The 12,786-nt window shown below is 37.0% G+C and overlaps 1 protein-coding gene across 1 annotated transcript; it reads right to left on the bottom strand.

Moving 5' to 3' along the window:
- On the bottom strand, window positions 1-10,473 carry LOC112574416 (ankyrin repeat domain-containing protein 29-like). Its single transcript, XM_025255483.1, has 9 exons — window positions 10,316-10,473; window positions 9,173-9,283; window positions 5,305-5,403; window positions 5,043-5,141; window positions 4,040-4,237; window positions 3,150-3,248; window positions 2,815-2,910; window positions 2,555-2,653; window positions 1-2,186 (listed from the first exon to the last, which is right to left on the bottom strand). The coding sequence occupies exons 1-9, from the start codon at window positions 10,328-10,330 to the stop codon at window positions 2,061-2,063; spliced, it is 942 nt and encodes a 313-aa protein (XP_025111268.1). The 5' UTR covers window positions 10,331-10,473; the 3' UTR covers window positions 1-2,060.
- Between the last annotated feature and the right edge of the window lie 2,313 nt (window positions 10,474-12,786).

The raw sequence follows: 12,786 nt of genomic DNA, 5'->3' as shown, positions 1-12,786 counted from the left end.
AATTTGTTAGGGTCTCAATTTATTCACAAAGTCACTGTATACAAATATTTTAAAGAAATAAAAATGTGTGCAAGCACTTAAAAAATGCTAATTTAAAAAATAAAAAGCACACTTTGTGGTATGACAAAAACTTACACAAATTCCACTCAATTTATGATATTCTTTTTGAAGAATACCCCAATTCATATTGCAAAGTTTCTTCAACAAAATAAAAGGCATTATGTAAAACTTTAAGGCTGATCCAGATCCAAAGCCATGCCAATCATCAAAACTAAACAATTTATAGCCATAAAAACTGATCATGTACACAATAATATGGGACGTGGGCATAAAGGTATTTATGAACAGAACAAAAAAATCCAAAACTACTGCTTCAAGTCCAAGGCACTGCCACTGCGATAAGTGAAAATTTCAGAAAAGCAGCGATCTCTAATATCAAGAGATTTTATTGCTAAATGATGGTCACACGTTAGTATAAAACAAGAACAGATGAAGTGATTATTTTTGCTTGGAACTATTGCACCAGATATGACGTTCATCAGTTATTGGTGTCTTAAACTTCATCTATAAAAAAGGAAAAATATTGGAGAATTCAGCATGACGACATATATAATTCTGACAGTTGCTTTCCTCCCAATATGCCAGCTCCATCTTGCTTTTTCTTTCTCCCACCCATGCCCATCATTTTCCCCTCTCCCTCTTTTCTATTTCTCTCTTCCTTTCCAAGAAAACTTGTTTTTTTATGCTTCACTCAAACATACATAGTTGAAAAAATTAATATGCAGTCTTCTTGAGTACTAAGATAAAGCAGATTCTATAAAATGATCCCAAAGCAAATCAGTACAAAGAATGGAAAAGGGTTGAATAATTTCAAAGGATCACAATTGACTGGTCCTAAATATATGACACATATTCCAACGCCAAAATGAGTCATACGGTAGATAAACCGAAAAAAATCCAATTTTGTTTGCACTGCCCATTTACAAGACCGGCATCAGCCACCACCATAAAAAATATACAGCTCATCCCAATCCTAAAACAGAATGGAGCATGTTAAGAAAACTTGTCTGTGCAAATACATCATAACTTTCAGATACAACCTACTTGGGAAGACATGTCTGAGCAAAAAACAGAGATCTGTTTCTCCCATTCGCATACAAACTGAGGAGACTGAAATTATACCAAAATACTAAAAATTAGTCTTCTCTAATGAATTATAGAACGATGTTAGAAACCTTTAAATCAGAATAGATTTCTGAAAGACATGACATAACTGTCTATATATTGTGTGTACATATTGTGTAGCTTGAGTTTTTTTAATCTTTTCTATACTATAACATACGTGCACAAACAATAATCTGTTCAAGACCTAACCAGAATCACTTAACATGTCTCATTAGTGTTAATATCCCTTGCACATATAATGATATTGTGCATGTCACAGCATGTTTGGCTCATGAAAGTGTCAACTGTATTATGGCTGTCTGATTTTAAAAAGGAAGGAAAAAGAAATAAATGAAAGGACTTCTTGAAACCTCAGTCAATGAAACAAATTACAATTTTCTTCCAGGTGATCTCAAAAATATTTGAACGAGAGACAAGTCTCAATCAACCCACCCCACTTCCACCATAATGATCATTATAATGCTCATAATTATCAGTCTGCCTTACATGCAGTTGCTGCTCATGGTCATCCATTCATTTAAAACAGATTATTTTCAACTATATTATTTCTGCTTTATTTCCCTTTCCACTTTGCACACTCAAAATGACTGCTGCTACTGCTGCAATTTGCATGTGCCATGTTTAAGCAAGGAATAAACTCAAACAGGAATAAGGAGAGACTATCTTCAATTAAGTTTCAGAAGACCAGCATCATGTCTGCATCAGCCTACACTCAAGCTCCCTTTTTTTTTTAAAGTGAATTTGAAAATGAGTATATTCACTGAAGAGAATGAATGCACCAGAGGGCAGTATAAATGCACACACACACACATTGCAATTGAAATGGATTTTTTTTCTTTGGCAGAACAGACGTGTTCTAAACCATATCTGGATTATCAATCATCAATTAAGCCATTTGTTGCTGGAAGAGAGGCATCGTTGGTTTGAAGAAATTTTTCAATAAATCGTGTGATGTAATCAAAGCCTGCTTCTGAAGCCAACTCCGACGCAGTTTGCCCTTCCTGCCAAACAAAATTTAAGAACTGTAGTCATCTTCAGTAAAATCGTTTGTTCAACCACTAAAATGTAGCTTTTTATGAATATGATAAAAAAAAACAAAAAAACCAACAAAAATCAATCTTATAAATGCTTTTGCTTTGTCTTGTGAAGCTGTTTATCATCAGCACATTTCTCTCCTTGTCAACGTTTGCAGGTATAAACAAATATGAATGTTCATATGATTTTTTTTAACAGTGTACAAGAAGGTGACATTACATAACATGCCAACATTTATCCCATAAACAGGTATAAATATTTGTCTCTACCCTTCAAACCTGCTAAACAGCAGCAAAATATAGCCCCTTTCATGTGTTCACCATAATGCCATTACCTTGTTGACTAGCTCTGGGTCCATGCCAGCTGCTAGCAAGAGAGAAACCACCTTAAGATGTCCAAAGAGAGCTGCGGCATGAAGTGGTGTCTCACCATTCTGAATCAAAAGTATGCTTCAACTAATTTCTCATAAACAAAGAAAATTATATCTTCTCAACAAAACTACACATGTGTATGCCTGTACACATGCACACACACACACACGAACATTTAATTAACATCTGATTTCATCAAACATATGAGGCAAAGTGCACTTACCTTGAGAACCCCAAGGTATGGTTTGTGTTTCAGCAGCACCTCCACAACATCGGCATGCCCCTTGTGACAAGCTTTAAATAATGATGTTGCTCCATCCTAATGTCAAAGAACATAATTACTAATCTTATGTATTTAGAGATTTTTGGATTACAAGTTTTAAAAAATATTTAAATATTTAATTTTTTTAAACTTTTATGAACTTTGATCCTGAATTTTCTAATTTTTTCATGAATTTTTTTAACTTTTTTGTTTTCTCTAGATCTTTACATATTATGGTAGTTCCTATAGCACAAGAAGGTGAGTTCTGTATGCAGTCTGAAAGCTCTAAACCTGACCTCTCGCACTGCATCAAGCTGTGCACCAGCTTCTAGAAGTTCTTTAGCTACATCTGCATGACCCATTTGGGAAGCAATCCAGAGGGCACTGGCTTCATCCTGAAACAGCAGAATCTGAATCTTAACAGACCAACACACTACAGTGGCAAACCACTTTTGAAAGATTGACTGCAATTACTTGAGGCCGAACTTCCACTGTCTGGTAGTAAAGAATGGATTTAATCTGGAGGGACACCTTTTGATCCAGAGGTGAACAATTTATTAGTGATGAATTACCAACAGGGTATCTGGCAACGTGTGCTCCACACCTTCCTCCCTTGGATCAAACCATTTTTTTCTATCATGATAAAAGTTTGGCCTTTAAAATGCAGAACTAAAATGGATTAGGTAAGCAGCTACAAAATAACTAACAAAGAAACAAGATACCTAACGTTAGCAAATAAGGAAAAATAAAAGGGGGAGGGGGAACCAGTCAATTCAGCCATCAGTTGATTTGGCCACAACCCTCAGTTGATTTGACCACTGCCTATAGTAGATTTGACCAAAACATCATCTATGCAATAATTCAGCCACAGATAAGTTAATTTTGATGTACTCTCCTTTCTTGTCTTTTGGTTGATCCATGTCAATCTTGTGTAGTGCGAGTGTGCGTGTGTGGCTCCAAGTCAATATAAATCAGAATTTTCTACATGTTCTAATAATTCACATTTTTAATGCTTTACACTTTTATCTCAAAAAAAGCATATGGACACTATTTTACCTCTAGGTCTGAGAAAAGTTCAGTATCAGCTCTCTTTGATCTACTGTGACTTAATTCTGCTGAGATGAAGGCAATACAGTACACAACAATCTGCTGCTTTGCGAGACAAATATAAAACTGATGGCATTACCTTTCGTCTCAGATTGACATCTGTTCCCTGGGAGATAAGGTATCTGAGGAGTTTACAATGACCATTTTGAGCTGTAATGAAGAGGGGTGTGGCTCCATCCACCATCTGTGAGTGAATGTCTGCCCCATGGCCTAGCAGTTCCTCTACAACATCCTGGTGGTTGCACTGGCATGCTACAAACAATGGTGTTCCACCATCCTTAAAGAACAGAAAGCATTATGAGAAACTGCTATTATTATCTACTGTGTCTGAAAGATTTTCTGAGCTGACAGCTTAGTAGCAGGTATTTCTATAAGGAAAAATATTGGTAAAAATCTACAATATTTTTGAATAAAAGTAACTTTTTTTTGCTTCAAATAAGTAAGGGAAATATGAAAGTGCACATTCTTCGGCTCTGAAAGTTTATCTGTAGTAAATGTTTTGTTTTTATAAGAAATATGGACTACTTTAACAATGGCAAGAATTACATGTCAGTAAAGTATATTAAAGAAGCCAGAATCTTGTTTGCATAGTTGGAGTATGAATGGTGCTGCTAAGTCTAGGCACAGAATCACATAGTGTGACTTTTTACAAATCAATAGTATGTCCTTTCATCTTAAGTGTCTGTCCTATCATTATTAAGTTTTAGTTTGACAGGAAGCAAATAGCCAAGAGGTTACTGCACTGGTCTCCAAGTTTGGAGGTATACCAATTTGATAGCCATGTGATGCAGTGAGCCTTCCCCAAATGACCTAGCTCTAGGGAATGGGTACATAACTCCACAAAATGTTGGAGGAGGTTAAAGCAATAAGAGGAGATGTGTACTGGCCTCGCAAAAATCTAGCCTTGAGAAAAGTATGGTCTTTAACACCTTACCATCTCTAATGACCTAAAGAAAAGGTCAAGAAACAATCTTTACAGAAGTTGTAGAGCATTTCCACTAAATGTTTCTAAAAACTCCAGTTTTTGATGAACCTGTATAAACAAATAACCCAAGAAGCTAAGCTACATAATTTCTACTTACAAAGCTGGGTAGGTCAACGATGGCATTGTGCTCCAATAGAAGCCTTACAATATCAATAAATCCTCCCTGTGCAGCGAAGAACAGTGCACACGTACCTGTCTGAAATACATACACACAAAGCTGCAGCATCACTAGTGAAGTTAGAAGGCAGCATCACCGTTACATCAAACAACTGCTAAGAAACATTTAATCTTCAACTGTTTAAAGCAACCTCTCATAATATTCAATGAAAATTCCTCATACAGATTATGTAAAAGCTTACCAGCCTCCTGGCATTGGGATCTGCTCCCTGGTTCAGAAGCTCAACCACACAGTCAAAGTGGTTGTTGGCAGCAGCAAGAATAAGCGGAGTTGTTCCCTCCTGGAATGCACATTGAAAGGCCCATAATCAGCTATTTCTCAACATCATTTGTGAATACATGTGGACTTTTTTGATATGCATCTTTTCCAACCCATTTCATTCCTTTTTTTGTTTTCCTCGAAATTATGTTTCATATCTCTTCTGTGAGCATTACTATTTCAGCCAGAGTAAGCTGACCTGGATGTTCTTGATAACAGGCAGTTGTGTGTAAATATTCTGGTTTATTCACATTTCAGATTAACTACTAAAACGAGGCATGTTTGTACAAAGCTTCTGGTTTAGTCACAATCTTTGTTTAGGCTTGCCAAGACTAATAGTGAAAAACTTCACAAAAGGCTAAGCGTTGGTCTTGGCAGGCAGACAGCAATCCATCTATACACATCCATGGTGAGAATGGGGAATCACTGTGCACATGTGAGTGACATTAAATCTCAAGAAGCTATCCTACTTAACCTGATTCCCTGTCTGACTATGTGCCTGGCATGTAATGTGCTATTTCTCATTAAGTACAATGGATAAGCACTGCACCAGAAATCCTTTCTATGTATTCTTGACAGCTAAGATAAAGCCCAAAGCATCATGACATATGTTCATTCTCTAACCACCATGGTCCATCATGTGCCAAGACTTTTTGGCAATCAGCCCAATAGTTCTGCTAAAATGTTCTATTTAAAAATAAAATCAGTGCTTTCACACAGGGATCTTATAACTTGCTTTCTACTGGGCCATGCTTGGATGATGATCCAAGGTCTGTACAAGGCCAAGAAGACTGACCTTCACCTGTATGTCTTGCAGCAAACAGTCCTATGGATATCATGGAAAATTTCTCTAATACCATAGCATACCAATTTCTCTTCCGCTCTCTCCCTTTCTTTATTTTAGCACTTAAAAAAAAAAATACAGACCTATCAAATCAGAAGTTGCTGAGACGATTTCCTTTCAGTCTACTGATGGAGTTAAAGCAAAAACTGAATGCATGTGAAGTTCAACTAAACCTTGGCACAGACGAATGATGTAACCAGACGCATACACTGCCTGCTGTCTACATGTGGTTGTGACATTTGATCTTTAAACTGCTTAACTTTCTGGGCGCCAAGCGCATGCACGTTGATGACAAGGCTCTAGCCTTGCTCGAGACCCATCAGCTTGCACTCTTGCATCGCGTGCTGCTGACATAGACAACTGGTTCCTACTTGCTGCCCTTTCTATATGCTGCTTGGTGTCTCTCTTTACATAGGGATAAGAAAAAAAAAATCTCTGGATGGGAACCAAGGACAACTCAATCTCGGCTTAGTTTCTGTGTTGATTGCCACGCTTCTCACAAGCACGTACGTGGGCACACACATGTACCAGGTATAGACGAATCTGCACGTGTGCCGCGTGCGCGTGAGGTGTAGTGTGCATGGGTTAGGGACAAGCGAAAACAGAAGATGCATTAACAGATGTCCAAAGTGAGCGCAAGCATAAGTAAAAGAGTGCAAGCGAAGAAAATCAGCACAAGCAGCCCCTGAAGGGCGTTACTTGCGTGAGTGTATGTAGCATATCTTATTGAACAGTCAACACCACAATGGCGATAAGAATAAATTAATGCGCTCGACAGAAAGAGTTCGTGTTGTACATCCGCATTATTATCACGCTGGAGATCTACAGATATTGCGATGGTGATTATAATATACACACAAACGCAGTTCCCAGGAAAGTGCTTATCAATGTAACTAATGATTAGCCACTGTGTAGAGAATGTTTTTATTATTTTGCATTTCTTCTCACACAATCTCGATAATCACTTCTTTCAGATCGAGTGTCCCAGAGTATGTGCTGAGGGTCCTTAAAATGTGTGCCTAAATTCGCACATGTCCTACAATCAAGGGACAGACGCAAGCAACACCCATGCACTCCCTGCAGCTCTCTCCCACTTCCTCCTCTCTGGACGTCCTTCTGACGCACGCAGACCCTTTGTGGCCTCAGGCGCAAGCTTCGTTTGTTTGAGCAAGCACACGATTTATGTAACAACATTAGGCTAGTATATTAAGGGAGTATCCCAAAGATCTCACAAGTCTTGTCGTGTTCCAGGTGCTGTGCCAGCTGGGAAGAGTGATTGGGGGTTAATAAATAACTTAGTTTTTTTTTAAAATTAGTGTCTTCCTAGTAAACTGTTATCCTTCACACGGACGCGCAATTTGGGTATTTGATTTTTTTCCTCGTGACAGCGAAAATCGCGCATTTTTTTTTTTTTAAGTTATCAACTTACACTTGAAAGTTGACTTGCTGGTCTCTCATTCGTTGCAATATATGTTGCATGACCCACCCAGAGAAGAAAGCATTTCTCTTTTTTTTTTTTTAAGTCAAAAGATACTGTTACTCCTTCAATTATAGCCCTGGCACTGGCAAGAGAATAGGAAACTTGCATTAATGATGCAGAGACCCATGAACAACCTAAAAACTACAGATGCTTGTTAATGTGTCTCAATGCAGAAGGTAACTAGCATATAACTTAATGCTTATGAAACATGGAGATTGCAAGTTTAAGGTATCACCATTAGTGTCAAAATATAAATAATAACAATATTTTGCAAAGATTAAAAAATACTTTAAACTTCCATCATCATGAATTATGCAATATATTTCAAATGAAACAGTTGTGAAATTCATTAATGCATATGTCTGCATGTATAAGTATGGTATAGGCTTGCTTGCATGCAAGGAAGCAATATTTAGAACAGACAAATCACAGATGTTATTACAAAAATTTTTAATTTAAAGGATTAATTGTAGATAAAAAGGGAAATTACTAAAAACAAAAAAGGAATATACTAGTCACTCTTGGCACTAATATATGCATGAATATGAAATTCACCATGGCAGAAATTAGACTTGGTCTCTAAGCCACAGCCGCTTTTTGTCCATCTTGGCAGTGTCAGTTTTCAAAGAAATCTAACTAGAAAGCTTGACCACACAAGGAAGGGACAGACCAGCAGTCTAAAAAATGTGATGGGTTCACAAAAGAAACACCACAACAGCCCCAATATTCATTCCAATGAGACAACACCCTATTAAGCTGCTCTCCCACTTGCACACTTTCCACACGCTTGTGTAAACCCAAACTGTGTGTATGAGTCTGAGGACAAAAACCACACATGGGCCTAACAAAACACTTTTTCATGATACTGGTTAGGAAAAGACCACAAAGGAAATGTCTGGATTGTAACCATACCTGTGAGATATTATGGTCTGGAGAAAGAAGAGCCTATAATGCAAATTTATGTCTCCTGTAATTTTAAGCATGTCACATATTCTTTTCAGGTATGGCAAGCTAGTATCCTAGAGTTTGTGAGAATATTAAGCCTGTGTGTGTCAAAGTGAGCTAGTAATGAAGGAGTGGATGTGGAGACAGTGGGGCATAGATTCTTATACATGTATCTTCATGCTTTGAAATGTATTTGACTCTTAATAAAGGCTTTAAGCTATTTTTAGGTACTTAGTCAAAATTATTGGTACTTTTTAATCACCTCCATAAAAATTTAGTTTTAATGTCTGTTACATCTATATTTATTTAAATTAAAAGTCAGTTTTGGTTTAAATTTGAAAAAAAACAACCTTGAAGGTATGGATATATATTGTGACATGACATAATTAGTTGTGTAATGAAGAAAATTTTTAAAAATATGTTTAAATAAAGGGTAAGTGGGCATGACCACATGTGCATGAGCAAGATCAGCAAAGATTCTTGTATCTTGAGCCTAGAATTAGCTGAACTGGTAAAGCTAACCTTGTCCTTGCAGTCAACATGGACTTCCCCAGTCGAAAGAATATTTCTGAGATGATCCAGGTTACCTTGAAGTGCAGCCAAATGCAGCTGCTGGTCAACTGGCATCTCCTTCTGTATAACAAAAACAATAGGCATATTTATTACACATTATGTAGAACATAAATATAAATGGTTTAAGCATATGTTTAACTTTTTTTTTTTTACTTTTATATATAGTTACCACACCAACACATTTGTTATCGTGGTTTTTATTCTGCTGCCACTACCACCACTAATTTTTGCTTTCTTCTACTATTTTCTTCATGCATTAGATGAGTTTCTATAGATTAATACATTTTAAAGAGTTGATCACACAAAAACCCCAAAGAATAATAAAGAAAAAAATAACAGTATGTTTAGATAAATTTATTTTGCTTTTTCAATAGCTCACGCAAGCTTTCTTTAATAACATTAATATTAAAATCATTTGGCATTGTTCATTAATCAACAATTGTACATGACAGCTCGTGTTGACTCTTCACGAAAGTCTAGCTGCAAATACCACAAATTTATTTTCATGTCAACTTAACGATTGATAGAATGAACTTTTAGATCGATGTCTGGTAATTCCAGTACAATCACTGCATGATTATGTCAATGCGAATGACTCAGAGTCGAATCTAGTCCCTTTTTGGAACATCTGGATTATAAAACAATTATCGTCATAAAGCCATTTTTTAATTTAAAAAAAGCATTTTGTACAAAGTCAATGAGCTTTATATTATTGTACATGATCAAGTTGTAGCAAGTGTATTTCGGAGGAACTCAAGCACGACTGGATCGACGAGCATGATCGTTTTTAAAGACTTGAGATCGATGAGAGCTGAATCCGAAACAATAAAACACAGAGAAAGAAGTCCTTTTTTTTGTCTTAGTGCGTAAGAAACAGAAAAAAGCTTACTAAAGTACTTTTTTTCTCTGAAATGGAGTTTTATGAAACTGAAACTACAAGTTTCTGACAAACACCACCCCCTACGATGTTCAGAGATGGAGCGAACTCGGAAATGGATGCTCCAAAATACGCGCCTGTTTAACAACAATATTAAGTCGCCTTGATAGCTTGAATGTCCATATTTGAAGAACGAGAAATAAACAGTTACTTACCTTTAGTGACATCATTCTTGATTCATAAAGGAGCGAGGTCCAGCGCAAACTAAAACCATTGTGCGAGTAATGCTCCCCACTTGGTGTCCGTCGGCCTTGTCTGAAAGCTTCCGACGTCTGCTGCGAAGTGCGCACGCATTCACGGAAGTCGCGTACAAGTTGAGAGATGCGTTGCCTAAAAAAGCATTCCCCCGAATGTTCACTGTTGGTCCTCCTGTAGCTGCGTTGCCTAACGAGGAAAGTGACCAGACGGTTCGGGACGCGTGCCGATCATCATGTCACCACTACAAACAGCTCACAGAATCAAAAAAGCTGGGGGATGGGGAGGGATTTCCTCTGACAAGGAAACGCCGAAAGGCAGTCAAATTAGGAGACAAATTTGAAATTATTAAAGAAACGGGGATAAGCAAAAGCCAAAACCAATTAAAGTCCCGGATGTGAATCAATGAAGGGCAATCACGTTTTTAATTGCAAGTGGGACATTGATAGACGTTTTAGATGAAAGTTGAGATTGGGCTTCCCGCCGGGACATTATATGAGCTGGCGGGACGTACTGACCAGCCTAAATCGGGACGTCTGGTCACCTTACTAGCGAGTGACCATTACGTTTTTATACCTAATTATACCTAACGTAATTTCTACCTTAAAATTTAGGGTTAGTCTGATATTATTCGTTTCCTATCATAAAACAAATAACTATAAGTAATAATTATAAATTATTAAACTTTAAGTTAATATTGAATGCTGCACAAAAAGCAGTCGAGGGAGAGTGAGTTGGCTGTAGCCGTGGTGCCACAAAGGCATTGAACTCTTCTCATCCTAAGCGCCATTTCTTGTAACTGCTTTAGGTTTAATAAAATTTCTAAGAAGATATGTTATTTCTATTCATCGGTATTTTATTATTGTACGTGTGACTTAATGTCAATCTTTACTATATAACGGTTATAACCCTACACATATTTCTGGGCAATTATTTTCTGTTTGGAGAGGGGTGATGGGACACATTTTTCTCTGCTCGCCACAGGCATCAAAACCCTTCAGTTTGACACTGGTTGATGACACTTTCTATCAAACTTATTTACCTGGAGATACAATCATAATCCCCGTTTAAGATGGCCAGAAACGTAAAATATAAAACTAATTGGGCTCTTTACGTAATATAGTTGTCCTCTAGCTAGTTGCATCAAAGATGATAAAAGCCGATAAATGTGAGCTTTGCTTTTAGTGAATGAAGCTTTCAAAGGACCGTGAAACTCGCATCATATAAAGGTCTAATATTATTTCCGTAAATACTCGATCTTCGGTACATTTCTGACTGCTCAGTATCATGATCATCCTTCATATAAACAGGGGGGGGAACTGAGCAACTAAGGCTGGTGTAAACAGATGTCACGTGCAGAGAAAAGAAATGAACTCAGGGCAGGATCCTTCATTATAAACAGAACTGAGAAAATGGCTTCTTTTTGAAAGCATTTCTTTTTGTCAGTACTCGGGGATGATAAAAATATCGAGACACAAAATTCCTGTTCTTTATGTTACAAACTTTAAAAATTACAGTTTTATACAGTTCTAATGCCTCTTTGCATGTTCAGCTGCACGACATCATGACAAGAGAATATATGGTACAACATTTACAGCACTGGGTCTACAAACAGTGATTTACCACATAGATTGCCAGGAGTAAACATCAATGAAACTTAATTTAACGCCTCCTTAAGGTATCGATAGTACACAAATTAGGTATCGATAGTACAATCCCACTGAACAAATGGAGAGCTGTACAGACTGAACAGAGTACGGCGTGAGGCTGTGTACCAGTTATGAACTGCCTTTAATGAACCGTATTTAAGAGGTTGGTTGGTTAGTTCAGTAAGAAAATGTTTGCACCTTACCACGATTTCGCACAAGATCGAGGGAATAGGAATCCGGAATACCCATAGAAAAACCCCGACTCCCAGCCCTGCGAACATATTTTCGTTCTTTTCCATCGGTTAAAATTAGGCCCAGCAGGTAAGACTAATTATGGTCTCGTGAATAATAATAATAATAATAATAATAATAATAATAATAATAATAATAATAATAATAATAATAATAATAATAATAATAATAATAATAATAATAATAATAATTTTTTTTTTATAGCGCATTTAACCACACGGAGGCGAGCTCAATGCGCTTTAGGAGATTTAAAGGGCAGGAAGTAGTGATGCTGCATCTCCTGTATGACAGAAAAGGATATTACAATCAGCAATCATACAAACACAAATATACAGAGAACAGATATAATAATACTAATATTAAAAAATGCACAATTTGTAAAGTGCATATTCACACTCCTAAGGAGCATGCATAAAAGTAGTTCTACCGTGGGCATTGTAAGCATAACCCAGTTGGTTTCTACGGACACGAACTTCTCTATCAATTGTTATCAGAGGATTCTTCATCGTTAACCTTTATCTCGTCGAGAG

Source organism: Pomacea canaliculata, linkage group LG10 (assembly GCF_003073045.1).
Source record: "Pomacea canaliculata isolate SZHN2017 linkage group LG10, ASM307304v1, whole genome shotgun sequence".
Taxonomy (NCBI): Eukaryota; Metazoa; Mollusca; class Gastropoda; order Architaenioglossa; family Ampullariidae; genus Pomacea; species Pomacea canaliculata.
Note: the sequence above shows the minus strand (reverse complement) of the source record. Positions and strands in the feature narration are given on the sequence as shown.